Source organism: Vespa mandarinia, chromosome 7 (assembly GCF_050613455.1).
Source record: "Vespa mandarinia isolate Hongniang chromosome 7, ASM5061345v1, whole genome shotgun sequence".
NCBI classification, from domain to species: Eukaryota; Metazoa; Arthropoda; class Insecta; order Hymenoptera; family Vespidae; genus Vespa; species Vespa mandarinia.
Genome location: NC_140816.1, coordinates 8,620,417 through 8,647,202, shown reverse-complemented (window position 1 = coordinate 8,647,202; position 26,786 = coordinate 8,620,417). Strand labels below are relative to the sequence as shown.

General features: G+C 38.6%; 4 protein-coding genes across 7 annotated transcripts in view; 3 read left to right on the top strand and 1 right to left on the bottom strand.

Annotated features, from left to right (window-relative positions):
- LOC118443423 (uncharacterized) overlaps positions 1 to 10,690 on the top strand; it is an 84,906-nt gene extending 74,216 nt beyond the window's left edge. The window contains exons 3-10 of the mRNA XM_035870384.2: positions 4,614 to 4,758; positions 4,947 to 5,163; positions 5,264 to 5,362; positions 5,486 to 5,644; positions 5,721 to 5,859; positions 5,956 to 6,271; positions 6,390 to 6,519; positions 6,809 to 10,690. Coding sequence (XP_035726277.2) covers positions 4,614 to 4,758; positions 4,947 to 5,163; positions 5,264 to 5,362; positions 5,486 to 5,644; positions 5,721 to 5,859; positions 5,956 to 6,271; positions 6,390 to 6,519; positions 6,809 to 7,352 — 1,749 coding nt within the window. The 3' untranslated portion in view covers positions 7,353 to 10,690. The remainder of the gene's footprint in view (positions 1 to 4,613; positions 4,759 to 4,946; positions 5,164 to 5,263; positions 5,363 to 5,485; positions 5,645 to 5,720; positions 5,860 to 5,955; positions 6,272 to 6,389; positions 6,520 to 6,808) is intronic.
- A 331-nt stretch (positions 10,691 to 11,021) lies between these two features.
- Positions 11,022 to 15,781, bottom strand: LOC118443431 (coiled-coil domain-containing protein 43). The gene is made up of 4 exons (XM_035870418.2): positions 15,651 to 15,781; positions 14,949 to 15,171; positions 14,137 to 14,525; positions 11,022 to 14,051 (listed from the first exon to the last, which is right to left on the bottom strand). Exons 2-4 carry the CDS (start codon positions 15,111 to 15,113, stop codon positions 13,979 to 13,981), a joined length of 627 nt encoding a protein of 208 aa, XP_035726311.1. The 5' UTR covers positions 15,114 to 15,171; positions 15,651 to 15,781; the 3' UTR covers positions 11,022 to 13,978.
- RFeSP (Rieske iron-sulfur protein) lies at positions 15,758 to 17,231 on the top strand. The gene is made up of 4 exons (XM_035870417.2): positions 15,758 to 15,965; positions 16,201 to 16,353; positions 16,475 to 16,652; positions 16,730 to 17,231. The coding sequence occupies exons 1-4, from the start codon at positions 15,758 to 15,760 to the stop codon at positions 17,013 to 17,015; spliced, it is 825 nt and encodes a 274-aa protein (XP_035726310.1). The 3' UTR covers positions 17,016 to 17,231.
- A 143-nt stretch (positions 17,232 to 17,374) lies between these two features.
- The window catches only part of chinmo (Chronologically inappropriate morphogenesis), a 46,214-nt gene continuing 36,802 nt past the window's right edge, over positions 17,375 to 26,786 (top strand). The window contains exon 1 of one of the 4 annotated variants that reach the window (XM_035870408.2): positions 17,375 to 17,988. Coding sequence is in view for 1 of the 4 variants with exons in the window: in XM_035870406.2 (XP_035726299.1) it covers positions 24,233 to 24,308 (76 nt within the window). In the remaining 3 variants the exon portion in view is untranslated. Of the gene's footprint in view, positions 17,989 to 19,827; positions 20,072 to 24,232; positions 24,309 to 24,379; positions 24,574 to 26,786 lie in introns of those variants that run through there. The other 3 variants (XM_035870409.2, XM_035870406.2, XM_035870411.2) reach the window with 3 other exon arrangements.

Below are 26,786 nucleotides of genomic sequence, written 5' to 3'. Positions count from 1 at the left end.
CAATTAGGGGTTGGCCCGTAGTTTCTTGGAAGAATCGCTATTTTATTTCGACGTTTGGATGATGGTTATCCCGTGAAAAAGAGAAACTTTTGAACGTAGCGCGACACATGTACATGCATGTATCTCTACACTGTTTAGGGGAACATATAACATCGAGTACCTCGTTCCATGCTAGAATGCACGCGTCCGTCCTTGGAGAAAGAAGTACACGAGCGTTACGACCGTTTCCCATTCTTTCCATATTATTATTATTATTATTATTATAACTATTCTTTTGTAAAACGATAAGTATACGTGTGTATATATTGTACGTGTACGAGTACGAGATATCTAAGTAGAATTTGACACGCGATGAAAAAATAATTCCCGAACTAGGCTCCGAGCTCTCGTTTTCCTTTTTCTTTCTTTTTTTTTTTTTTTTTTTCTTTTTTTTCTCATCGAATGTTTTAGAAAGTGTGTAAACTTTTCCAAATGATATTCACGATCGTTAAGAACGGCTCGTTGAGGGAGAAACGATCGTACTTGTAAATGATATATTATGTATTAATTTGATACAAAAGAAAAAATAAACAAAAACAAAGAGACGTTCTCTCGGCGAGCTATCGTGAATTTCAGCGATCGTTTTCTTCGTGCAATTAATTTCCATGGAGAGATTTTTAGCCGGAGGCAACAGCTGCGCCACGAAAACGGGTCCCAACCGTGGCCTAATCAACATCGACGAAGGAGAGAGACTCGTTTTGGATGTCGTGTCTCAGGATTTTCGTGTTCCAAGGGTCGAACAAACGCATACGTTTACACGCACACGCACACACACACACACACACACACACACGTATATATGTATATTTGAATTCGTTACGCGCGAGCTGCCTTGGCTCGCTCGTTCGCTCTCATTCATGTATATATACGGCCCCGTACATATACGTGTGTGTATATATCTGCTGGTGTGCGCGCGCGCGCGTTTGTGCTGCTCGCAAAGGAGCTCTATCGCGTGCTCGTCGTTATTTATGAGCGCGTTAAGCGCGTTCAACAATGTCGCTTGGTCAGGGCGCTTCGTGAGAGAGGGAAAGAGAGAAAGAGATGGGTGACTGGTCTCGAACGAGAAGAAGAAGAAGAAAAAGAGTAGAGAAAGAAGAAAAGGAGTCGGTGCACGGACCGAGTAAAACGCGTACTCGTAACTCGCTCTCGATATTATTTCTCTTTTTCCACGTTTATCTCGCTTCCTTTTCTTTTTTCCCCTCTCTTTTTTCTTTCTGTTGTTCTTTTTCTTTTCCTTTCATTTCATTTTTTTACTTTATATTATCGCCCGGTTCTTCGGGTGCAAATGTTTATGCGTAAACACGATTCACGAGATATGCGATGGGTGGTCGATCATAATTTTTCATTACCTACCCACCGAAGAGAGAGAGAGAAAGAGAAAGAGAGAGTCCTTGCGTTTCTTAAAGCGCTATTCTAAATCTCCATTTTTATCGGATTTTTCTTTTATTTTTATTTTTATTTTTATTCTTTCTTATTTTTTATTTTTTTTATTTTCGATCCCGCGCATATATTCTCTCATCTTTTTGATACTCGAAAATACAGTTTGATAAATGATCTATAATTTTATTTCTTTTCCTTTTTCTTCTTCTTCTTCTTCTTCTTCTTCTTCTTTTTAACGACGCATATTTTTGCCCGTAATAATTTTGTTACAAATTATTACTCGAACTATGTAGCGTTAATAAGCGAGTATTACATTTCTCGACGCTCGATACAAACAAAATTGATTTTCTTTTTTTTTTTCTTTTTTCTTTTTTCATTTCTACTCGCAAAGAGAAGGACACGTTCGATCGTGACTCGTGAGAACACTCGTTTACTATATACTGACCCCTTGATAGAAATTTATGCCAACATTCGTCTGGCCTTAATTGTCGTTAACCCCAATCAATCGGCGCCAACCTCGGTTGACGGTTTCTTCGTCGGTGACTACTGCATCTGCGACGAAGAAGAAAAGAAAGCGACTCCGCCATCGTCCATTTCGATAAGATCTTCAAACTTATCGATAAAGATCTAAATGCGTTCTTTGGACCACTCGTTAACATGGACGATAATGAGTCATCACTCGATGTTGAAAAAGCTCTGTACGTAAAAATTGAATTTCGAGTTACTCCGCAAATGGCGTTTCAACGAGCATAAATCTCTCTTTCTCTCTCTCCCTCTCTCTTTCGTACTTAGCTTTTACAATAAAAGATATTTTCGACCGTATGTAAACTTTCTCGTACGGGAAATTTATAATCTGGTTTGGTATTTTACGACCATCGTAAAGAAGATTCGAAGCTTTTAAATCGAAAGAAGCCTACTTAATACTTGGTGTACCACTTTGATTCAGCCAGGCAAATATCGTGCCCATAGATAGGCAACACTCCATACTTTGCCCAGTAATTATGATAGCGAGCGTTATCTATTAGCAGTATATACTTTTCTTTTCTTAATCTCTAGTAATGGGCAATATAATTATATATGCTAGCTCTAAATTACACTCATATATACGTAGAATGGTTTGGCTTTCACTGGTGGCTTAAAAAAAAAATATTTCACCGATGAATGATTTTCCCTATTATAATTATCGACGATGTCTCAGGTGTTACATATTCTAAAGACGCCACGTTGTAACATTTACATTATTATTATATTCATTCACATAAAATATAAAAGTTTATTACGCTATTCGAAAGGAAGAGAAGTGAGAAAGAAAAGCGAGAGAGAAAGAGAGTATTAGACAAAAATTACACGACATCGTAACCTTAACGGAGAATATATTGTTCTTTAGAAAATTATCTTTCTGTGAAATGTAAAAGATTAGTATCGTTTGACAAATTAGTAAGTTTTTCGCTTGCCTACATCCCTTTCTTTTTCCCTCTCTCTTTCTTTCTTTCTCTCCAGCGTACGATTATTCCAAAGAACAACGAGCGGTACGCGGTTAATTATCATTCGAATAACGTTCCTCCGTGCCGGCCTGTCGGTGACTGCCCTTCTGCATGCTGCTTCTCTTCTCTACGAAGAAAAAGAAGGAACAAAAAGAACAAAAAAAAAAAAAAAAGAAAAGGATGAGAAAAAAAAGATGGAGGTGGTCCGCGAGAGGAACATTTTTATCGCTTTAAAAAGCAAAGAAGATAACCGAGAGAACTCGCGTCCGTCTTCGTGTCATTAAACTCTCTCGAGGAAAGAGGGAGAGAAAGAGATAGACAATGAAGAAGAAAGAAGAAGAAGAAGAAGAAGAATAAAGGGTCGGTCATCCAGGCCGGGCAGATGTCCGCCTTCGATCCGTCCCACTTTCTCAAATGCAACTCTACTTTCGAGAAACTCTGACGAATCCTCCGAGCGACTTTTTCTTCTTATCATTTATTTCCTTTCCTGTGATTTACGTTTACTCGCTTATCCAGACAGAGGCTTCTGTTTAAATATACTCTAACGTTTTGCTTCCGCCTCGAGTGTTCCGCGATGCATCTTTGATACTTCAATGTTGAAATGTTGTGATCGTTGATTTCTATTATTGTTTAAAAAATTTTATCTAATTAAAGACTATCGATATAAGAGTGAGAATAAAAGTATAATTTAGTCATAGGATATTTGGATACTATATAAGATATCACGAAGCGATCTTAGGAAGATCAGTTATCACGATATCAGCCGAAGGATAGGAGAATTTACGATTCTTCGAGCAGATGGAACGTTAAGGGCCGAAACTTCTTTCGGAGATGATACTTCAATGTTGAAATGTTGTGATCGTTGATTTTTATTATTGTTTAAAAAATTTTATCTAATTAAAGACTATCGATATAAGAGTGAGAATAAAAGTATAATTTAGTCATAGGATATTTGGATACTATATAAGATATCACGAAGCGATCTTAAGAACATCAGTTATCACGATATCAGCCGGAGGATAGGAGGATTTACGATCCTTCGAGCAGATGGAACGTTAAGGGCCGAAACTTCTTTCGGAGATTAACGTTGACGCTTCAGCCAGAATTTATCGTGACCAACACGTACACGCGAGCTCTTTCAACCCTCTTTCTCTCTTTCACAGTATCTCTCTTTCTCTCTTCCTTCCCCACTTTCCCTCGAGAAACTCGGTGATTGTAAAATACTGCAGCGAAAACGTTGCTTCCATTGCTCTTGAGGGTAAATAAATCTGAAAGTTACACTGCGAGCTCTCGAAGCCGAAAGGTTTTAGGTCGAGATAACATTAACAACGTTCTTTTTTTTTTCTTTTTTTTTTTTTCTCTCTTTTCTTTTCTTTTCATTTTGCAAATCCCTTCGTACAAAGTGCTTATGCGCGCCCTCGAATAAATCTTATTTTTAGCCATTGCGCTTCCTTCCTTGGGTCATTCCGTTGACGAAGACAAAAAAAAAAAAAGAAAAAAATTTTTGACAAAAGTATGCCTCGGAATTAGCAGTCGATGCGGCTCGTTCACCGAACGATCAGCTTTTACGCATTTTAATCTCGTTATTTGCAGAGAAAGTAACGGCAGCTTTCTTATACATCCAAGAACAGCCTCCCGTTTTATTTTCGCTCGGGCAAACATAGCGGTGCATTTAATTAACGACGGTACGTTTATGTTCCTCTGTTTCAGAAATTACCGTCGTTCTTCAATACGAAGCCCACGCGGGTGGATAAATCGAACGCCAAGAATGCAAACAATTCTACCAGCAACAACATTCACAATATGTCGATGCACGAATCACACAGTGCCATCACACACTCTCATGAATTTCATGGTACGTAGATAATTTTCGTCGTTTCTTCTTCTTTTTCTTATCTCTTTTTTTTTTTCTCTCTTCAACAATTCAATAAACGAACAATTTACTCTTACTCCTTTTCACTCACTTTTTGTAAGTGATTTCATTGAAGTGAAAGTTACTTAATATTTCTTTTCCCCCTCTCTTTTTTTATTCCAACAAATCAGGCGGCAAATTCCCTATGACACCTCAGGAAGCTGTGAAATATTATGGATATCGACTTCCGGATTTCGAGCGCGCAGAGATTGAAAAATATTCCGAGATTTGGTACTTGGGTTTGTCGGCGAATAAAATTCACGGAGAGGAAGGTGCATCGCAAAACGGCGGTTACGATGACGAAAACGGTAGCTACAATAAAGTCCTGCATGATCACATTTCCTACAGGTACGTTGAATTTTCTCTTGCTTCTTTTCGAGTAACTTTCGTATGTAGAAATCTTTTCTACGTTGAAAATGCACATTTTTTTTCTTTTCTTTATATGCAGATACGAGATACTAGAAGTTATTGGAAAAGGAAGTTTCGGTCAGGTGATTCGAGCATTCGATCATAAGGCGAGTCAGTACATCGCGATCAAGATCATCAGGTATTTGGAATGTTCATACTCTTAATGAAAATGTGTATATTTCTTTTATTTTTTATTTTTTTTTTTTTCCCCTGTTTATTTCGGCACCCAATATTAAAGACGAACATGCGTGTTTTTTCGTAGAAACAAAAAGAGATTCCATCATCAAGCACTAATCGAAGTTAGAATCTTGGAGCATCTGAAGAAGAAGGATCTGGATGCCAACGCGTCGCACAATGTGATACACATGTTAGAGTATTTTTATTTCAGGAATCATTTATGCATCAGTTTCGAATTAATGAGGTAAATTAAATGTGAATGATTAGAGTAAATCTCAATCATGAGCGAACGAAATTTAATGAATTTTGGACATTTACAGTTTGAATCTGTACGAGCTAATCAAAAAGAACAATTACCAAGGATTCAGTTTAAGTCTGGTACGACGATTCGCTAACTCTCTGATTAGCTGTTTGAGATTGCTCTATCGAGAAAATATCATACACTGTGATTTGAAACCGGTAATTAAATTTTCATTTCGGACACGTAGTACGTCTCCTAACAATGTTATTGGATCAAAGTTATTAATAATCGAATGGGACTTGATCGTTTTACAGGAGAACGTACTTTTGAAACAACGAGGTAGCAGCTCGATCAAAGTCATAGACTTTGGCTCCTCCTGTTATAGCCATCAGCGTGTATATACGTACATTCAATCGAGGTTTTATAGAAGTCCGGAGGTGATTCTCGGTCTTCCGTACGGTACGCCGATCGATATGTGGAGCTTGGGTTGTATTTTGGCCGAACTTTATACGGGATATCCTTTGTTTCCGGGCGAGGACGAGATCGAACAACTCGCGTGCATCATGGAGGTACTTGGGCTACCTCCAGAACACATCACCAGTCACGCTTCGCGTCGCAGACTCTTTTTCGGTAAATATCATGTGAAACCAATAACTTGGATCGAACTCTCGGTCAGAGAGAAAAAGAAAAAGAACGGATATGCGTGACATGATGATACTTGACGAAAGAAAATGTTACAATATTACAGATCAGAAGGGTACTCCACGATGCGTGACAAACAGCAAGGGCAAAAAGAGATGGGCTGGCAGCAAAAACTTAACGATGGTTCTCCGATGTACCGATACACATTTCGTCGACTTCGTTAGCAGATGCCTCGAGTAAGTTGTACGCAAAGTTCGCGTAGCACCAAATTGGATTTATCTAACTATATGTTTGTGAACTCGTTCTATAGCGATAATCTCTTGAAAAAAAAAAAAAAAAATGGTTTAACTTAGAATGATGCCATAGAAAATATCAAGGGTACAGTACATTGATGATAGTATATCCACGTTGGTGGGTTACTCCACGATAACTTGGCATCGGCGAGCGTGAAAGAAAAAAGAAAAACCAAGAGAGAGAGAGAGAGAGAGAGACAAAAAGAAAAATTTTACTTTGTATTTCCCTTAGGTGGGATCCGAAGAAGCGCATGACCCCCGACGAGGCAGTGCGCCACGAGTGGTTGAGCTCTTCTTTCTCTCATGCGAGCTCCTCGTCGTCGTCGTCGTCGTCGACGATGACGTCGTCGACGGTGAACGCGAAAAACGGCAACAACGGTAACAACAGCAACGCTACGGCAGCGGTCGTCGAAACGTCTCAATCATCTCACGCGCAAACTGTAACGCGCCTGACGGTCAGCGAAGCGTTGCAGCTACCTTCCAACATGGAATACGCTCCATACAGTCTCCTAGCTCTCTACCTCAAGCACGATAAACACATGAAGAGGGTCGGCACGTCGGAGAACTCGAAGAGCGGCGGTGCAGCGACAACGGACAATTCCAAGAGTAGCAGCAGTCTTGTTGTAAAGAGCAAGTTAAATGGTAGCGCGAGTAGCCATGCCTTGGCCAGTAGCGCTCAAACAACGACGTCCAGGCACGCCTCGACCGGTGACATAGTTTCTAGCTTGGACCCAAATCTCGACGACTCCGGAACCTTCCTTCCACCGATATTGTGAAGTCGGGTTTACGCTAGCCACTTTTAAACGTCCTCCGTTTGAGTTCGTTCTCTGCGTCCTTCCTCTCTTTCTTAGATCGAACGATTGAGCGATTTTTAGCTGGCAATTTTTCTTAGCTCCCCTCGGCTAAAAGTGTTTGGATCTAAGGAAGGCAACATTCTGGGTAGCGTCGTACATGTGGAATAGGAGGAAGAATTGAAGCTTGATGTATAATCGAGTAAGAATGTTACTCAATAGGGTAGAGGTAGTATCGTGCAAGAAGTTAATGAAAGCGAAGGAAACAGGTAAATTTAATAAAGAGTTATTTCAAAAGAGAGCAGAGTATCATCGGCGACTCAAATCGATCATTAAAGCGCGTCTTCGTCATCATCATAGCGTATCATCAAAACAAAGTCATTATCAATCGATAACGAGTGAAGTTTTTCTTAAGTTCGGAAAGAGTACGCTTTCCAATTTTCTAAGAGCAATATCGGAAAATTGATCGTTTCGATAAATCGAACGTCGTCGTTGAAATGTAGGAACGCGTGGTGAGAGCGAGCACATGGTGTGTGCGCTTAGAAATGGCTGGCCCGTGTAAACGCGCTTGACGTTCTCGATGCCAAAAGGGCTTAGAAAATATGTATATATATATATATATATATATAATTTATATATGTATATGTATTATCGATAAAATTCTCAGCCCCTCCCCCTTAATATTGAACTAGCTACGAGGTCGAGATCGCACATCCAAACGTCGTCGTTTGGCTGATCGTAGCGAAGTACATGGGATATGTCGTTATTAGATCATCGCTTGGAAATACGATGGAACCTAAATTAAAATACCGTAACGTCACTCGAGTATCAATCAAATTATTTTCTCGTTTAATGGAACAATCGTGTTCCTTCCATCCGGAATATATTTATTTAACGGTAAAGTTCACGCGTCAATATATCATGAGATTTCACGCGGTATAAATCATCGATATTAAACTGAGAAATTACTTTGAAAAATTATTCCGAATGATCAACATTATTGTTCTCTAAGGAGAGTAACTATTAATGGTTCATCGATGTGATCGCGCGATATCATTCAATATAAGCATAACGTCGCGCTAATCGATGGTCTAACGAGATAATAATTTTTTCCTTTTAAGCGATCGCGATGGCGAGCTTAAATATATTCTACTATAATTTAAAGATATCGTCCGTGTAGTGTGTCGAATGGATTTTTAATTACTTGTAGTAGGTAACTGTTTATGGCGATGAGAAAATATATAAGGAAGATAAAAAAGGTGATGTTTGACGTTTCAAAAGATCGCTCCTTTTTTATCGTCTGATTATTTTTTATCATCATGTCGAGAAGATCTGAGCAATTTTTCGTAGCTATCAGCGGCTGCTAAAAAATCGCTATCAATAATAATGAGAATTTGAAAGGAGCAATCTTAAAGTGAAAAAGAAAAAAGAAAAAAAAAAATAATAAATAAACGAAGCGTGCCCCAGTTTCGCGAGGCCTGTGTAGTAGTCTTATTGTGATATTAAACTACCACTGTCTTATTTAGATCTTTGGTAATAAGAAATAATAACGATCGTTAATGATTTCATTACTATTAATCACTAATATTTTCTTTATAATGAGTATCGCAAAAACAAGCTTATTGCTACAAGATTATAATTACATGATTAATGTGTGCAAGAGAGGGAGAGGGAGAGAGAGAGAGAGAGAGAGAGAGAGAGAGAGAGAGAGAGAGAGAGACAGACAGAAAGAGATGATTAACATTGACGAAGAGTTTAATATTATCTTGTAGGATTGTACAGCTTTTAATTAAGTCTGCGATATATATTCCTGAATAGCACGCGATTTGCTTGCGTAATCGAATACGTAAAATGCCAATTTCACTGAAATTTCCATATCATTTGAATTTTTCTTTATCTATATCAATAATGCTTCTTTTTTTATTATTATTGTTATTATTAATATTATTATTACTATCATCATCACTATTATCCTTACTTTTACTACAATTAATATTAATATTATTATTATATTATTATATTATTATCATTATTGTTCGTACGATTATGATATTATCAGTCATACGTTAACAACGCAATATCTTATGTAAAAAGCGATATCACACTTTATAAGATTGTACTTTAATTCACCGAGATTATTCATCGACGTCCAGCGTTTTTTGGATGTTGGCGCAAAAATCAATGAGATATCCAGGGAACAGTCGTCTTTAAGAACGCGGAATGGATTTAATGGGAGATTATAATATTTGTCTAACTTTCATGTCGTTTAGATGCGTCGATTTTAACGAAGTTCGTAGAACCACGAAAGATTGTATATCCGAGCTTAATATTCATAGTAGTATTCGAGAAAGAATTTGGCCCCCTTCAATCGAGACTCGAACGATCGAGGATTTCATTCATTTTTCTTCCGTATCTTTTTCCTTTTTCTTTTGTTTTTTTTTACCATTCGAACTTATGCTTCATCCGTCTCGTTCGATCGTTCACACTTTCATACGATTTCATACGATTTCATATAGTCGGACCAATTGTGCTCTTCGGTCCAATTAAGAAGCTTATAGAAAATAAGCTTCGTCAAATATCAGCAGCGCTAGAGAACGATCATACGACATTGATTTTTTCACCTTTAGTTTCTCCCTTTTATCTTCCTAAAATCCCCCCCCCCCCTTTCCCATTGGCTTCGAAGAAGATTTATTAGACGTTAACGAATGATCGATTCGCGTAGTATCTTTTCACGACTGATCGTTAGTTCAATTAAATTCTCGTGGACCACCATCTTTCTTGTTCGAGTGTCCATTGAAAGAAAAGACAAAAAGTAGATGAGTAAGTGATCGTAACAATAAACTCGTACGGTAAAACATAAAACAACAAAGTACTTGTAACAAGACTGACTGATTGTATACAATTTCATCACACAATTATCACGACGTAAATCAATCGTGTTCTTTCAAATTAGTGTCGTTCTCATCGCGTATATTTATACATACATATAAAAATGACAAAACGTTCGCAGATCTTCTAGGCTCTTACGTCGTGTTTCCTCGGATCTCCAATTAGAAAAGGTTCAAGTTTAGCTTATACCGCGCGTCCTATCCCCGTGTCGTTAATTTTTATCACGATTGAAGCCAATTCTTCTTTACTTAATAAAATTTCGAATCTGCGCTACTCGGAAAATTAGTTTTCTCCTTCGAAAACACGTATCGTCGTATATATGTCATTTGAAACAATCCGCGTTCGTTGCAAAAATAGAGAAAGAATAAAAATGAAGTCTTTTTTTAATAAAAAAGAAAGAAAAAAAAAAAAAAAGAAAAAGAAAAAAAAAGAAATTGCGAATGTCGATGATACAACGGGAATACATACATACATACGTATTCGTAATTCAAGAAAATTACCGGCATTATTTATCGTTGTTGTCTATTATATCACGCCTAATTACTGTTCCCCTTATTTTTCTTTAATAAATTCTATCGCAGCGTTCTTCAATTTGCTGTTCGCGAAATATCTAAACGAGGAAAGGGAAAGGGGGGAGAAAAATGAAGAAATAATGAATATCTTTTCGCGAGATGGGTTCGATGAACTCGAACGAAGAGAGGAGTTTGCAACTTCAATGTTCTTAGTGACTAGAAAGAAAGAAATCGAAAAAAAAAAACAGATGAAAAGGAAACCGAGCATACACAGTAAGGGAGATATCAAATTCTGTATAAATAACGTTTTAGTAATATGTGTGTATGCGCGGATCCTTGAAAAAAGGTATGTATGATGTGTGTTGTGTGTGTATGAGAGAGAGAGAGAGAGAGAGAGAGAGAGAGAGAGAGAGAGAGAATACAGAAGACCGAAAGAAAGAGAGAGGGAGAGAGAAAGAGTGAAAGAATGAATCATATTTACGCGTACATGTATATATAATATATCCATACATATATATTATACACACTTGTGCGCGTATTACTTTGCATATACATATTATATACAAGTATGTATTAAGAGAAATCACGCAAGCAAAAAACGAGTTAAATATTAGTAATTATCATAGAAATAATAGAACATTAAGTAATATAACCCCATAAAAACTCGGGGATACCCTAAACAAAAGCAAAAAAGAAAAAAGAAGAAGAGGAAGAAGAAAACAAAAAGGATAATTGTACAGCCCTAAGTTTTTAGTTGTGTTCATTATTATATACAGCGGGATCAAATTGTATGTGTATAGGAGACACTGTTGTATAATCTGCGTCGAAGAAACGCATTCGCGCACAGTCATATACGTGTATCCGTGCGCGTAGGTCCGAAAAGAAAGAAAGGAATGAAAATAAATTTGATAATGGTATCGATCCCGATTTCATACACGGAAGAAAAATGCGCGATGAAAGAGAGAGGGAGAGAGAGAGAGAGAGAGAGAGAGAGAGAGAGAGAGAGAGAGAGAGAGAGAGAGAGAGAGAGATAGAGAGAGTAAAATACTTTTATCGATCCGCACAAAGAGAAAAAAGAAAAAAAGAAAAAAAAACAAGATTGCGGATGAAAAAGGGGCGATTGCTCTCTAGTCCTGAATTATTATGAACGAACGTGATCCGAGTTGAAAGGGGACGAACATGATCTTAGAGACATATATGTCTTCTTAACGAATGTGTAACAGAAGAAAGATAGGGAAGAAAAATTGTCTCTGTGAAAAAGAATTAAAAAAAACCCCCTCCAGCGTGCGAGCGAGCGTGCGTGCGTGTAAAAGGCTCTAGCGTATATCTTCTTAGAAGAAAAAAAAAGCAAAAAAAAAAAAAACAAAAAAAAAAGCAAAAAAAAAAAAACAGTTTGTAAAACCAATTATCGAGTTAACAACGTGGATAGATCGTCTTTAAAGTTAGATAGTAAAACTCTTGTATGCGTGACGCGTTCTAAGGAGAATAGGTAAAAAAGAAAGAAAATGAACTATCATCGTCGAGCGAACGAAGGACACGACCACTTCCTACAAACTTCACTCTCCCCTTTTATCCCTCGATGCTCTCTCTCGAGTTTCGACAAGCGACATCATCAAAAAAGAAAAAGAACATAAATAAATGCGCGACCCGGTATTCGAACGTCTTTCATTTCACTTTGTGTAGTAGGGCATCGTCGAGAGTAGAAGGACAATCATAGGAGGTAGTTGTACGCCATTTTGAATTTGCGCGTATTTAATGAGGCTTATTTCATCTGAATCTTTTTAGAACGAGCGTCGCGTAGAATAATCGATCCTGACGAGTTGTTCCGTCTTTGAAGAATGAACGAAACGTTTGTCCCGATCCTTAATCGAAAACGAGATGAAACGAAGAGAGAAAACGAAGGATTGAAGGTCATTTGTTTCTCTCTCTCTTTTTCTCTTTCTCTTTCTCCTCTCCATCCTTATAACAACTATCAACTTCTTTTTATCGGGTTGTCCTTCATCCTCCATATTTGCCAAGGAGTCCGTTGATCAATCTTCAACCCTTCGTTTTCTTTTTCTCTTTCTCTCTCTTTCTTATTCGTGTCAGTAAGAATGTGAACGAATCGAAAAGAGGAAAAAAGAAAAAGGAAGGAAAAAAGGGAGGGAGGGAGGGAGGGAGGGAGAGAGAGAGAGAGAGAGAGCTGCGAGAGACGATGCACGATGATTTGTAATTTTCGCGTTAAAACGACGGGACGGTCCATTGTGTTACGCGTAAGACCGTCGTGTAAGTGCGAATCGTCGTCAATTTATGCCTGCAATTTTAATTATAGCAAACAAGAGAGAATTGCTAACGATAAACGATTATGATAATGACATTAGTATAAAGAAAAGTATATGTAATGATACGATACTGAAGCATCATCATCTTTTGTATCATTTGTTCGTTTGTTCTTATCTTACTGCGTTTGTCTTTCATTATTAATGCAATACCAAGATGACTCGGTTTCGACTCGGTATCTTGTGTGTAAATATATACTAATAAAGAAAATTATAGCGAACGATGATGGAATTTGTTGTTTGATCCCAATTAACGGCAAGGATTTCAATGAGGTATAATTCCAAAGAGAATATTTCTCTATAGCGATTAGAGCAGTTTATTTAACATATTAAATACGTGATTCGTTTAATCAAAGAAAAAAAAAAAAAAAAGAAAAAGAAAGAAAAGAAAAAAAAAAGAAAAAAATCAAGAAAAAAAGAGAGAAAAAAGGCAGTATGCTGTGCATACAGGTAAGTACAATATGTATATACATCAATAGTTGGAACAACTTTTTAACTATAAAATTTAAAACGGAGCTGTGAATATTACTCGTATACAAGCTCTGAATGCAGATCGCGAAATAATACGAAGGAACGTCGATATCGTAAAGAAAGTAGAAAAAGGATAAATGGATAGGAGAGATTACACCGAACGATAATGTATATTAGACAGACCGAAGGCACGAGAAGATTCGCTATTATGCCACAAGAAATATGAAGTACGTATTATCTCGATGAAGAAGCGTCACATAATTCGCTTAAAATATGTATCTTTCTGATAATAAAAGAGGGATATTAATGAACGATAGACTTTTGCATGCGAAAGAAGAAACATGGATAAGTAAATCAGCCCATAATGGGATCCACTTGTTTTAAAATGAGGAAGCGACTGTACGATTTTTTCACAATCGTGCTACCTTCTTCTCTCTCCTTTCTGTGTCTTGCGCTTCTCCTTTTTCTCTTCCTTTAATTGCTTCTGTTTCTCTCTATAATTTAAACAAGTATTGATTATATTCCTCTCTTGTATTGAGCGCATAAAGAGAGCATTAAAGTAAAAAAAAAAAAGCTTACCTATCTTCCTTATCCTTTTCTTTCTTTTTTTGACTTTCTAACTTTGCTTTCTCTCTCCTTTCTCTTTCTTGTTGCGCTATAGTAGCGGCATTCAAATTCTTTTCGATACCGCAATCTCCACCCCCAGCACCGTCTTCTTCCCCATCTCCCTCGCTATCACCTTCATCGGACATTTGACTATACTGGGCCAATATAGCCTCGCGTATTCGCCTCTCCTCCTCCGTGTAACTTCTTTGAATGGTAGTCGGAAGGCTCTGCGATTCAAGCATACGTGCCAATCTGACATCGACATCCTCTGTTGGCACATTAGGACTGGCAACTTCCTCCGTTGGTAACCATTCTGCCCAAGCATTTAGGATTTCGGTTACATGCTTGCTTATATTGTCCTCCTACAAAGGATATATATATCTATATATATATATATATACATATATCAAGTTTTCTATCCTCTTATCAACTACTTATAAACTCCTTTGGCTGAAATGTCATCAATATAACATCCTATTGTTTCATTCTGTGCGTACAATTATATCGCAATACACACACATATATACTCGCATATGATATATTTAATAAAAAATATCCAAGTTATTTCTGATACGTTAAGAAATAAACAAAATAAAGAATAATAATAATAAATTCCATGCTAATGAAATCATATGTTACGCAAAGCAAGATATTTTCGTATTATATCTCTTTAAGAATGTACATGCCATATAAAAGCATAGCTTCTGCTATTTTTGACCGGCTAAGAAATCTCTCGTCTACGTACAGCAAGCACATTCTAACCTTACAATCCGTGCCGTCCTCACCGTTATGCCCGCGAGTATGCTTTCAAGCGCCTCGACTTTTTCATCCTCCGTTTCATCGCCCTCCAATATTCCTTTGATGTAAGATCCGAAAACACCCTCGTCCGTATTTAATGCTTGTAATTTTTTGCTTAACCAGCTATCAAACGAATTCGTCGCGACCGCCATGTTCGGCGTTTTTCCAACGCCTCTGATTGGTAACACTCGAATTGTCCTATATTACCAACTATTATCATTCATAATTATTCATAAGAATACGCTTAAACGTTATTGAATTGTTAACGAACGTTTTTTATAAACTAGAATTGTAGAGAAACGATGACAAACTAAAGAGAGATTTCTCTCGTACGTCTTCCTACGAATGGAATATATTGAAAAATCATATTTACATACATTATTAAGATATTATTTTCATTAAACGAACAATTGAACGATAAATGGTCCCTCTATCGTATCTCGAAAAGTACCATTGATATATTTCGTACTGACGTTATTACGTCGTGTTCGTAAATCAAGAATATATTCTGTCGTACTTTTCTCCTTTTTCATTCATCAAAACGAGATCATTTAATATGGAATCAATGAAATCGGAGGATTTTCTTGTTTTCATGAAAAAATTTATTTACCATCATTTTAGTTTTTTTAGAAAATATTAAGAGATAAAAAAAAATGTGACTTTATGTAACGTCTACTTTTAGATCATACCTCTCGCAGATGGCGTTGCCGTCTCTGCTTGATAGAACACTTCTTAGTTCGTTCGCATTTTGCGACTTACTTGTCTGTTCATTTTTGCGTATTGTCTTCGCGTAAAAATGAATATGATTGCGAGATCTGCGAATATTTCACCGTATTTGAAGGCAACGGTGACGGTTGTTTCAAATGGAGGAAGAACGGTTGCTGGGACTGGTAAAGCTCAAAGACCACCAATTGTCGTTCCTGCTCCCGTCACACCTATGATAAGTGATACTATGCAGCAGAACATTATTTCTGGAGTTGTAAGAGTTAACTCGAGTATCTCAGGTTGGTCCTGATCCATTCCGTATTTACATAAATTACGACACTTTGATCTCTTCGATACGTTGAACTTTTTCATTCGATTATATAACCATCGCTTCAGTGCACATTAACTCGACTATGTAGATTTCTTTCGATAGATTATGGAAAAGAAAAAAAAAAGAAAAAAAAAGGTAGAAAATTACATTATTAATACATAATTTACATGTCTTACGCTTTAAATTTATATTTTTTTAAACAGCACCCACGCAAATACAGCAGTCTCGTATGGCTCATACCGACATCCAAATACCAGATTTCTCGCACTATCGCAGAGATGATGTTAAAGATCCATATGCAAGCAATCGTAAAACTGCTGCGTCAAGAAAAACATTTTCTTATGTTTTAGCAGCGGGTATAGCCTCTCTCTCTCTCTCTCTCTCTCTCTCTCTCTCTCTCTCTCTCTCTCTCTCTCTCTCTCTATCTATTTAGAATATACGATAGATCTTACGTTATATCAAAAATGTTATTTACAGGTACTGGTTTAGCTGCCGCTTATTCGACTAAAACAATGGTCAGTGAGCTTGTGGCAACCTTAAGCGCAGGTGCTGACGTATTGGCATTGTCAAAGATAGAAGTAAATCTCGACGATGTACCGGAGGGAAAGAATGTAGCATTCAAATGGCGCGGCAAGCCCGTATTTGTCAGACACAGGTATATTCTTGTAGAAATATTTTTATACGAGTATGTACATTTGAAATGTATACAATTTGAAATTTTCCATCTGTTAGAACGCCAGCCGAAATTAACAAAGAAGGCGCAGTTGACGTAGCCTCCCTTCGCGATCCACAGCATGATAGCGAAAGGACACAAAAACCAGAATGGTTGATTGTTATCGGTGTATGCACGCATTTGGGTTGTATACCCATTGCTAATGCCGGTGATTTTGGTGGTTATTATTGTCCATGCCATGGCTCTCATTACGATGCCAGCGGAAGAATTAGAAAAGGTCCCGCTCCCTTAAATCTCCAGATTCCGCACTATACTTTCCAAGGAAACATACTGACTGTCGGTTAATGATAGTTCGGTGTGTGTAGTAATAAATTGAACATATTTCATAGAATATTTGACATATTAAATCCTTTTCCTAACAACAGGATAACGATTAATTAAATACGTATCGAGACGTTTCGTATATTACGAAATGTCAGTGTTCTAATATCTCTGCAGTCAACGTGTTTTACGATGTAGAAGTTGTACAGTCTATAATAAAAAAAAAGAAAAAAAAAAAAACCAAAAACGAAAGAAACACGCTACACGTTCATAAGTATTAATCGTTGATTTAATATAATTTATGAAATTTGTATGAATCTAAGAAGAATGAATTGCGACTGGATGAATGATCATTGATTGTAAGATTTAATGATTCAAAGGGAAAAGATTAAATATTTAAAAAGTACCATAAACAGTTTTATTTCATAAAGTAATAGAGAAACGCTTGCACGATGACTGATAAGATTCTCTGAAATGACCGATCCAAAAAGCCCGCGTCGTGAATTTGTAAGATCATTTAATAATTCCCGCTTTCGTTAGGTAGCGCTGCGAACGTTCTTAAGGAGAAACATGCTCGTCCTTTCGGCGTATGTGACAAGGGGCGTCCACGAGGCTCCCGATCCATCGTTTTTCAGTTTCCCTCGCTGCTGGCAGCGTACGGACGGTGATAAGGATTGAATTTGTCGCTCCGTCAAAATTCATTCTTGACGAATCGCGCGAGCTCGAAGAAAATTTCGAACGACACGTCGGTCCGAGCTTGCCGCTTTTTCTGACGTTTCGTAGTAAAGAGAAAGCGAAAGGGGAAAGGAGGAAGATAGGAGGAAGCAGGGAGATGCGGAATTACGATGCATCGTTCCCACGTTTCTTCTCGTCAATGGATCGTGGTATGTCGTGAAAGGGTTAAGAAGTGAGCTCGACCATCGAGTGAAAGAAGGAAGGAAGGAAGCAAAGGGATCGAGGTGGGAGGACGGATGAAAGAAGGTGCCACCGACTTTTCGTAAGTCTCCTACTCTTCTCTCTCTCTCTCTCTCTCTCTCTCTCTCTCCCTCTCTCTCTCTCTCTCTTTCTCCCCTTTTCTCTTCACATTCTTATTACTGTTTTATATTCCTTCTATTTTATAGTTCGAACTTTAAACGCACTTCCGCTTGCTATCCTTTGATATTTGCCGCCTCTGTTGTTTGACAGTTCTTCCTCGAATTTCGTTTGTCACCGATTATATACCTCCTCCGACCTAAATCCGCGCCTCTGAGAATTCGAAAGCGCGACAAGCCCGCGTTTCTTAGAGAGAATCTAACGTTGCGTGTATGTACACACACACACATATATATATATATATATATGCATGCATGTATGTATATGTATGTATGACGCGTGTGATTCTCGTGTATTATTTTTTATGTGTCGGACGCGTGTCAACGATATAGTATCGCGGACGAAAGCGTGCAATTATGCGTTTATATATCGAACGATGACGTCAAAGAAATGTTTCGTAATTCTTTTTTCTTTTTTTATAACTATAAAAAAAATTTTATTTCGCAAAAATATATCATTGTCATATTTCATTTCGTCGAGAAAAAAAAATAAAAAATAAAATGGACGCGCACTTGACTCAACTGACATCCCAGTAATCGTTTTGATTCACGTAGTGAACCAAGTTCGAATTATTTTTTCGCGTTAAATGTCACGCTCGGTACTTCGACTTTTTTTCGGATATATATATATATATATATATATATATATATATATGTATATGTATATACATATAAATGGATATTCGTTCCAAAAATGCCCATCGTTTCAGAAACTGCGAATGTATATATACATATACGCGTGAAAGTGTGAAAAGGAAGTACGCAGAGAATAAAAAGTGAAAATGTCGGATATGGGAATAGTTAATTGTGCATCCATTTTAAGAATTTTCGACGAGCTTCTTCCTTTCGTTTGTTTTGCTACGTTTTTATTCGATTCTCTTTGATAATCGCTTTTTTCTCAGACTCTACAATGTACCTAGGAAAAAAGAATTCTTCCTTTCCTTTTTAATCTTTCACGTAATTGATCATAAACTTTGTTCGTATTTTTAGAAAAAAGGAAAAAAGAAAAAAAAAAAAGAAAGAAAAAGAAAAGAAAAAAACCTAAGCAACGAGAAAAACATCGATCGAGGTCAAAGATAACCGATCGCAATCGTTGAATATTCGAAATGTTTTAAAATTACAAATTGAACGCGACATACATACATTTTATATGTATTAACGAGATAATATTTCAGCTTTATGAACATTTACACGTTTCTTCCTTATCTTACGAATAAGAAGTAACGCTACAGAGGGAGAGAGAGAGAGAGAGAGAGAGAGAGAGAGGGAGAGAGAGAGATAGAGAAAAAAATGAAAAGTATTTATGCGTTCTGTTATAAAATGAACTCGTATTCGTAGAATTTGTAGAAAAACTCGAAATTCGTAGAATTTCGTAGTTCGTATTGAAATAAATATCATTAACAGAGATTACGTGTAATTTCATGAGAATTATTTCTCTCTCTCTCTCTCTCTCTCTCTCTCTCTCTCCTTTCTTTCTTTTTTTTCTTCGCAATGACAAAGCTAGTGTTTATCATTTCGCGAACGTTGGAGCTTCGAAATTATACTTACTTATCTAAGGATTTGACCGTTCTAGCTTCTAACGATGACATTCCGACAAACGCGTTGTATTGTGTATATATATACAACATTTGTATATATACTAAATGTATGTGTATATATATATATATATATATATATGTATATACATATATCCTTGTGCACGCTCCTCGAATGACTTTTAGAGACATATACCATGAGCCTTTGCATCTATCTACTCGGCAGTAGAAGTTACGGTACCTCTTTGTACGCATCTTTCACTCTTTCACGAGATTCTTATAATTAAGAAGAGAATAAAGAAATTCTGTTTCGTTTGAAATAAATACGAAATAACTTTACGCGAGTTTATCCTTATTTTCGTTAAGGAAAAAATAAGAAAAAAAAAAAAGAGGAAGAGGATAGAAACAGAAGATCGAAAAGAAATTACGAGTGTCATTGCATCGAGGACTTTTGGTAAGATAACAAGGACATTTTTTTCTAACAAGAGTTTTTATTTTCTTTTTGTTTTGTTCCTTTTTGTTTCTTCTTTTTTCTCTTTCTTCTCGTTTCTCTTTTCTATTATAAATATAATAATATATAACGTTAATTTCGATAGATATTTCTTTCTCCATTTATTCTTGGTAATTAAATATATTCTTGCGGTTGACAAAAGGAATAGATTTTTAAGCTGTAAATTAAATTGATTTTTTTTGAAAATAATCGATTGAGATATTTATCGTCAATCGCACGCAATGTTGTTTTTCTATATAACGCAATAAGAAAATGCAAACGCAAGAGGATATCGCGAGTTATTCGAGAGGAGGATAATATATTATTTTTTTCTCCGAACGCTCGCACGTGTAAACGTTCTCTCTCTCTCTCTCTCTCTCTCTCTCTCTCTCTCTCTCTCTCTCTCTCTCTCTCTCTCTCTCTCTCTCTTTTCACTCATGCCTCTAATTCTTTATGCAGCCGAGAAAAGAGAGCGAGGAAGTTCGCAGTTGGAGGAATGCACGGAAGGGACGTTGCAGAATCCAGTTCGACCTCTTCTCTTCTTCTTCTTCTTCTTCTTCTACTACTTTGAGCCTGTCGGATTTCGCTTTTGTGTTATGCATATGACCGAGAGTAGAATACATAGAAGAGTAAAAGAGAGAGAGAGAGAGAGAGACGGGGGGGCAGAGAGAGAGAGAGAGAGAGAGAGAGAGAGAGAGAGAGAGAGAGAGAGAGAGAGAGAGAGAGAAAGAGAGAGAGAGATAGTACACTCGAGTTTTCGGACACGAGTACGCGCGCGCAAATTACGTTTGTGCGTGTGGCGGGAAAAGCGAGTAGGACACACGCACGAAGGACCTTCACGGGCGAAGAGAGAATCAATAGACGTGCGCGTTGCATCTTTGCGCTAGCCCTCTCTCTATCTCATTCTCTCTTTCCTTCTCCCTTTTTGGGTATATACCGGCACGCGCAGCAGCGCACACCCTTCCGCTCCTGGTTCGCAGTAAAGTTCGACCTTCTGCTACCTCGCGAGAGTTCACTTTCTCCTTCTTTCTTTTATTATTTTTTTTCTTCCCCCACTCCCTCTCTCTCTCTCTCTCTCTCCACGTTCGTGTTTTTCACCAATTCGTTCTAATCTAATCGATTCGTTGCAGACGTCATCGAAAACGTAATAATCTTTCTCTTTCGCACAAATCATTCGGCCTTTCATTATATTATCGTACGATCGAAATTTTCGAACGATTCAGGTCGCTCTTAACTACAAAATTTTTACGTACTTTGAACAACGTCATTAACGCGCTCGTCACGTGACATTCATTTCGCAATATCGGGTCCGATCGCATTGGTAGCGAAGCGAACTTACTCGGAGATCGTATCTTTCGTATACGGCGCATAAATCAAGATACATAAGCGGATAAAGGGCTAATTCCCACGTAGCCGGCGCAAAATGGAGTAATTTCGTCTATTCCATGCCATGATGTATGCGCGTGCACCTACACACATACAAGCGCGCGCGCGTACACACAAACGCACACACGTATATGTATGTATGTATACATTTCCACGAACCGCGTACTTCCACCCTCAACCCCCGCCCCCTCCTCCCCCATGACATCGATCGTTTGCAAAGATACAACACCGCGTCGAGAGCATACCGACTCCGTTCTCTTTCGTTTGTCCATTGAATTATTTAAATCGAGGATCGTCCGCGTCTACGATCGACCACCCTCGCGCTTTCCTTTCCCTCGATTCGATCCAACCTCGAAAAATATTACCTCGTCATTCTCGTTAATAACAATTAAATCGATAACTTAATTTCAATGTATCTTTTAAAACAGGGACTTTCTTCTTGTTCCGCTTTTAGCCTTAATTATCTCATCTTTTTTTTTTCTTTGTTTTTTTTTTTTTTTTTTAATCGATCATCTACCAAGATAAAAGTTGACCGAAATATCAAATACACAGATATCTCTCTTCCATTGAGGATTAAAGACGAGAATTAAATAACGCGTGCGTAAAGCTCGAACGTAGAGGGATATCGACTTTAAAGATCGCCGATATCGAGGCAAGCCTGGTAGCTGCTTTGCGGAGGGTGGCGACGTAGGGCTATGAACGTGTACGCACGGAAAGTCACGTCAAGGTTTGGAGGTCGATAGGACGTTCGAAATCGAAGTCGAGAGAGAGAGAGAGAGAGAGAGAGAGAGAGAGAGAGAGAGGAACGAGAACGAGCTCGAGACTGTGGTGAAAGTGACGTAACGTAATAGTAGTTGTGTAGTAAAATAGTCATTCGAAAACTTGGACGGTTTCGGATGGTCTTCTAATCTATCGTAAGATAAAAGGAAAACGAGAGAGATAGTAGATGATCAAACAGCGTCGACGAAAGTGAAAGAGAGAAGGATATATAGCGATAGAAATACAGGTGAAAGTGAAGCGAAGGTGCTCGAGTTAGAAGCAACATTTGAGGGAGGAGGGTGAAAGGAGGTTAATGATTAGTTCTTCCGAGGTCGGGGGCTGTTGCCGGGTGCAGGTTGCTCTGCCTCCTTTCTCCCTCCTCTTTTTCACTTTCTCTCTTTCTCATTCTACCTCCTCGTACTCGACGCACTTCCCCTCTGACGCTCTTCAACCCCCTTCGTCCTTCCACGCTGATTCTGCCAACCTCCAAAAATTCAGGCCCTACCACCACCGGCGCAACTACTCGCTCTTACGTGGTATGAGGGCTTGCAAGGTTGTTCTCCCCTCCAGTTGAACTTGGCTCAGGACCGTCGCAAGCTTTACACGTGCCATTTTACCGCTAAATACGTTTCATATAATTTTTTTTTTAACTTGTTGCGTTTGTTTGTTTCTTTTCTTCTTTTTTTTCTTTTTTTCTTCTTTCTTATAAAATCGCTATAAAAACGCTATAAAACGCTTTTTCTCGTTAATTTATTCTCAAGTGCATTTTTATCCCCTTGACCATTACTAAATATCGATCTCTCCATCTTCGAATAATAAAAAGGAAGTCGTCCTATATTTCTTTAAAAGGTTACTCTAGTCGTCCTCACGGCAGGCAATATTTTTCGCGCCTATCGGCGGTGTCGTTGATACTCCGAAGCGAGACGCTTCGGTGTCACCTGCCTCATTTGACTAACAAATGTCAAAGGAAACACTGGCCTTCGTTTCTAATGGTTATAGAAAGTCGTCTCTTCGCTAGGACGCGCACAAAAGGCTCACGATGCACGTCTAGTTAACGAAACGTATTGTCGATTCGACCTTGGTAAAAATCATCGATCTGTTAAAAAAAAATCCTTTTAATTTTAATTCTGTCGTTGATTCTTTTTAAATCAAAATTTGAACCAAATTGAAATAAAAATAATCCGATGGAAGCGAGCTGTTGGTATGAATATCGATCGAGAACGAGAATAAGAATTTTTTTTTTTTTTTTTTCCGAGTACGATGGAGGAGGAGAACAAGTAGGGAAATAAAAAGGATAGGACAGATAAGAAGGTGAAGGGAAAAGTCGGGATGATGATGGTGCGCCGCCCCTTGCAACGTCAGCCCTGGCTGAACACCATCCTACGTAGAGAATCGGTCGGAGGACTTTCTAGTGAAAGTGATGGCCGTGGTGGTTGTGCGTGGAAAGGAAAGGAACGCGAAGGGATGGCATGGTAAGGAAAGGCAAGGCAAGGCAGAGCAGGGCAGGGTAAGGCGAGGAAAGCAGTAGCAGCGGAGCAGTGGGCTGAGGAAGAGGAGAGAGAATGCGTGGCGGGGGTGGCTAGGTCTGGGTTCTGGACGGCGGTGGAGTCGTAGGTGGAGGTGGCGGGAGAAGGTTGGTTGGTCGTTCGGAGGACGTCGTTGACGACGACGACGACGACAACGACGACGACGACGCCGACGACGTTGGAGGAGGCGGTGGGTATAACCTTGCAACCCTCTTGCGTACGTCGAGGAAGGGGAAATGACAGGAATCCCGGGAGAAAGAGAGAGAGGGGGAGAGAAAGAGAGAGTGAGTGAGAGGTAAAAAGAGGCGGTAGAGAGAAGTGGTAGAGAGAGAGAGAGAGAGAGAGAGAGCAGTGATGGTGGCGGAGGTGGTAGTGGTGGTGGTGGATTGAAGGCAGTAGTCAGGGGTGCAGCCGTACAGGGCGGTAGTGACGGGCGTGACGTAGCCGATGGAGGATGTACGCCCCTGTCGGCGAGGGTACCAGCAACCAACAATCAGCCCTGGTCAATCCATGGTGGTTTCATCCGCCAGGTAGAACGCAACACCAACAACAACGTTTTCACCTGTTTTTACGCGAGCGCCATTTTTGATTACCAAACAAAACAAAATAATTATTTCGCGAGAACTCTCGATCGTCGATCGACATTACGATTACGATATTATTTTCTCGATATGTTGGTGGTTGTTGATTACTCGGTGGATCTCACCACCGGATGGTATTAACGAATATTTAACGAAGAGGATCTACGATCGAGTGTATGAGGGAGGAGGAGGGATAAGGACGTGCGCGAGCGCTGTGAGTAGTTTGATCTTTGAATAGGAGATTTATTATATCCGATCGTTTTTATATTTAAATTCGTCCCGATCGAACTCGGGTACGAGCTCCGTTAAGTACTCTTACGGTTCTTGGGATATTACATGCTCTTCCTTCGACACGAACCTTCTGCATTACATGCACGTGCTGTGTTCACGTACGCACACACAGATACGTCCATAACGGTATCTGACGGAAGTTTGGCTTATTTCGTGGCTTGATAAACAGCATTCGTCTTCTCTTTTCGTTTCTCTTTCTTCTTACAGCCGAAAAAACTCTTCCGAAGCGCGTTCCATGCGGTTTCCTCTTTATTCCATGGAAAACGTTAACGATCTCGATTTGGAAAATTTATTACTACGCGCTCGTTTTGTTCCCAAGCAAAAAGACGTTCTTGTACGAGTTTGTTCAGAGAGAAGGAAGAGGAAATAGATCCCCGAATTCCTCCTCTCTTTTAGAATCATTGGAATGCGACGTAATTTCGTATCCTCCCTTTAGACTGCATAGACGTTGTTATAAATTACTTGAGAGGACGACTTGAGAAGAAATAACGTAACGCGTAAACGTTATTAAAATATTATACTTTTGCCGTAACAAAGATCGCGTTATTCGTCAAGTCCTAAACACTATTTCAATTTGTCGTAGAGTACCAACGATGTAAATCGTGTAAATGTTTTAAATATTTCATTACATATAATTGTAAATAAATAATTTTTACATCGATCTCTCGCTAAAATTTTGCGACGAAGATCGATATCAACGCGTATTAATCGATTAATTTTCCAAACTCTTATATCCTTATCATAAATATCATAATTATCCTACTATATCTTATCACCGAAATACATAGATATTATACAATGTGAGATTTTCTAAGCGTCTTTCTAACAGAGAAACCGAAAGGTTTGACGTACAGTAGTAGGGGCCAGGCTGTACGTTACCGATTTGGCCTAAAAGACTTCTCAAACGTAGGGCCGAGACGTATAGAACGAGAGAGAAGGAGAGCGAAAGAGTAAGAGCGAGCGACCGAGTGAGAGCGAGCGAGCGAGCAAGAGAGAGAGAGAGAGAGAGAGAGAGAGAGAGATAGGAAAGCGTAAAAGGAAAGAAAGAGTGGGAGAGATGAGCCCGGAGAGAAAGAACACGGCTAGCTTCTCGTAGGACAGCAGTCCGATTCAGATCAGCCTACGAGCTAGAAGCGGTATATTTCTTTACGGTCGTTTCAAACGAGAAAGAGACATTTTTAAAGGCTTCAATAGATATTCGCGTTTCCCGCCTTCTTTCTTTCTTTCTGTCTCTGTCTCCCTCTCCTCCCCCCCCCCTCTCTCTCCTTCTCTTTTATTTTTTCCTCGCGACCGTGAAAAGTAAAGATAGGACGGGAGAGGAAGCCAAGTTCGAATGCAAAGTTCTTTCGCGCTCATTTTTTCTTTTCTCTTATTTTCTATATCTCTTCTTATTCTTTTTCTCTCTTTAGCCAGTGATTCGACGATGATGACATTTGCGATTCTTGATCTCCTCTCGGTGCCATCCCCCGAACATTTTCGTGGCTTCGTCTCGATCCCTCTTTCGTATTATTCTTATTTTCTCTGAGAGAAAAGCAAAAAAATAACGTCGCCGAAAGAAGATAGCTATAGTGTACTCGAAGATCTGTGCGGTTAATAATTCGAGTAACGCTAAGCGAGAGAAGAGTATTTATGCGATGACAAGTGCCTAGGTGGTGATATCGGGAAAAATAGGGTGTGGAGGACGATCATTGTTATCACGCGAAAGAGGTGAGTGCGAATTTTCACGTTCGAATTTCTTTCATTTTATCGTTCGACCATTTTCCAATTTCATCGATGATAACAACATTTTCTCTCGGCTTCGAGTACGGCAAACTTTCATTCATCATAGGTATAACGATTATTATTACGTAATAAAGATATATCATATATTCCGCGCTTTTATCGAATACGTCACGTACAGATTATTCGTACGGGAATCATAGTTCGTATACGATTGGTCAAGCGATCTCGCAAAAGTTAATTTTTTTTCTTTTTCTTCTTCTTCTTTTTTTTTTTTTTTTTCTAAATGTCGCGAGATTAAAATGGGATGACCGCAAAAAGTATTCAAGACTTGTCCTCATAATTTTCTTTGCACCCTCGCAACGGGTAGCACGATATCGTTCGTTAAAACGCGTTCATGCTTTGCTCCTTTCTCTT

Coding starts and splice junctions, on each gene's coding strand:
- LOC118443431 (XM_035870418.2), bottom strand. CDS start 15,113: ATGGCGGTCGCGACGAATTCGTTTGATAGCTGGTTAAGCAAAAAATTA. Junction 14,526..14,948: donor GCATACTCGCGGGCATAACG/GTGAGGACGGCA, acceptor TATCCTTTGTAG/GAGGACAATATAAGCAAGCA. Junction 14,052..14,136: donor GAAAAGGATAAGGAAGATAG/GTAAGCTTTTTT, acceptor TTTAAATTATAG/AGAGAAACAGAAGCAATTAA.
- RFeSP (XM_035870417.2), top strand. CDS start 15,758: ATGAATATGATTGCGAGATCTGCGAATATTTCACCGTATTTGAAGGCA. Junction 15,966..16,200: donor AGTTAACTCGAGTATCTCAG/GTTGGTCCTGAT, acceptor TTTTTTAAACAG/CACCCACGCAAATACAGCAG. Junction 16,653..16,729: donor CCCGTATTTGTCAGACACAG/GTATATTCTTGT, acceptor TCCATCTGTTAG/AACGCCAGCCGAAATTAACA.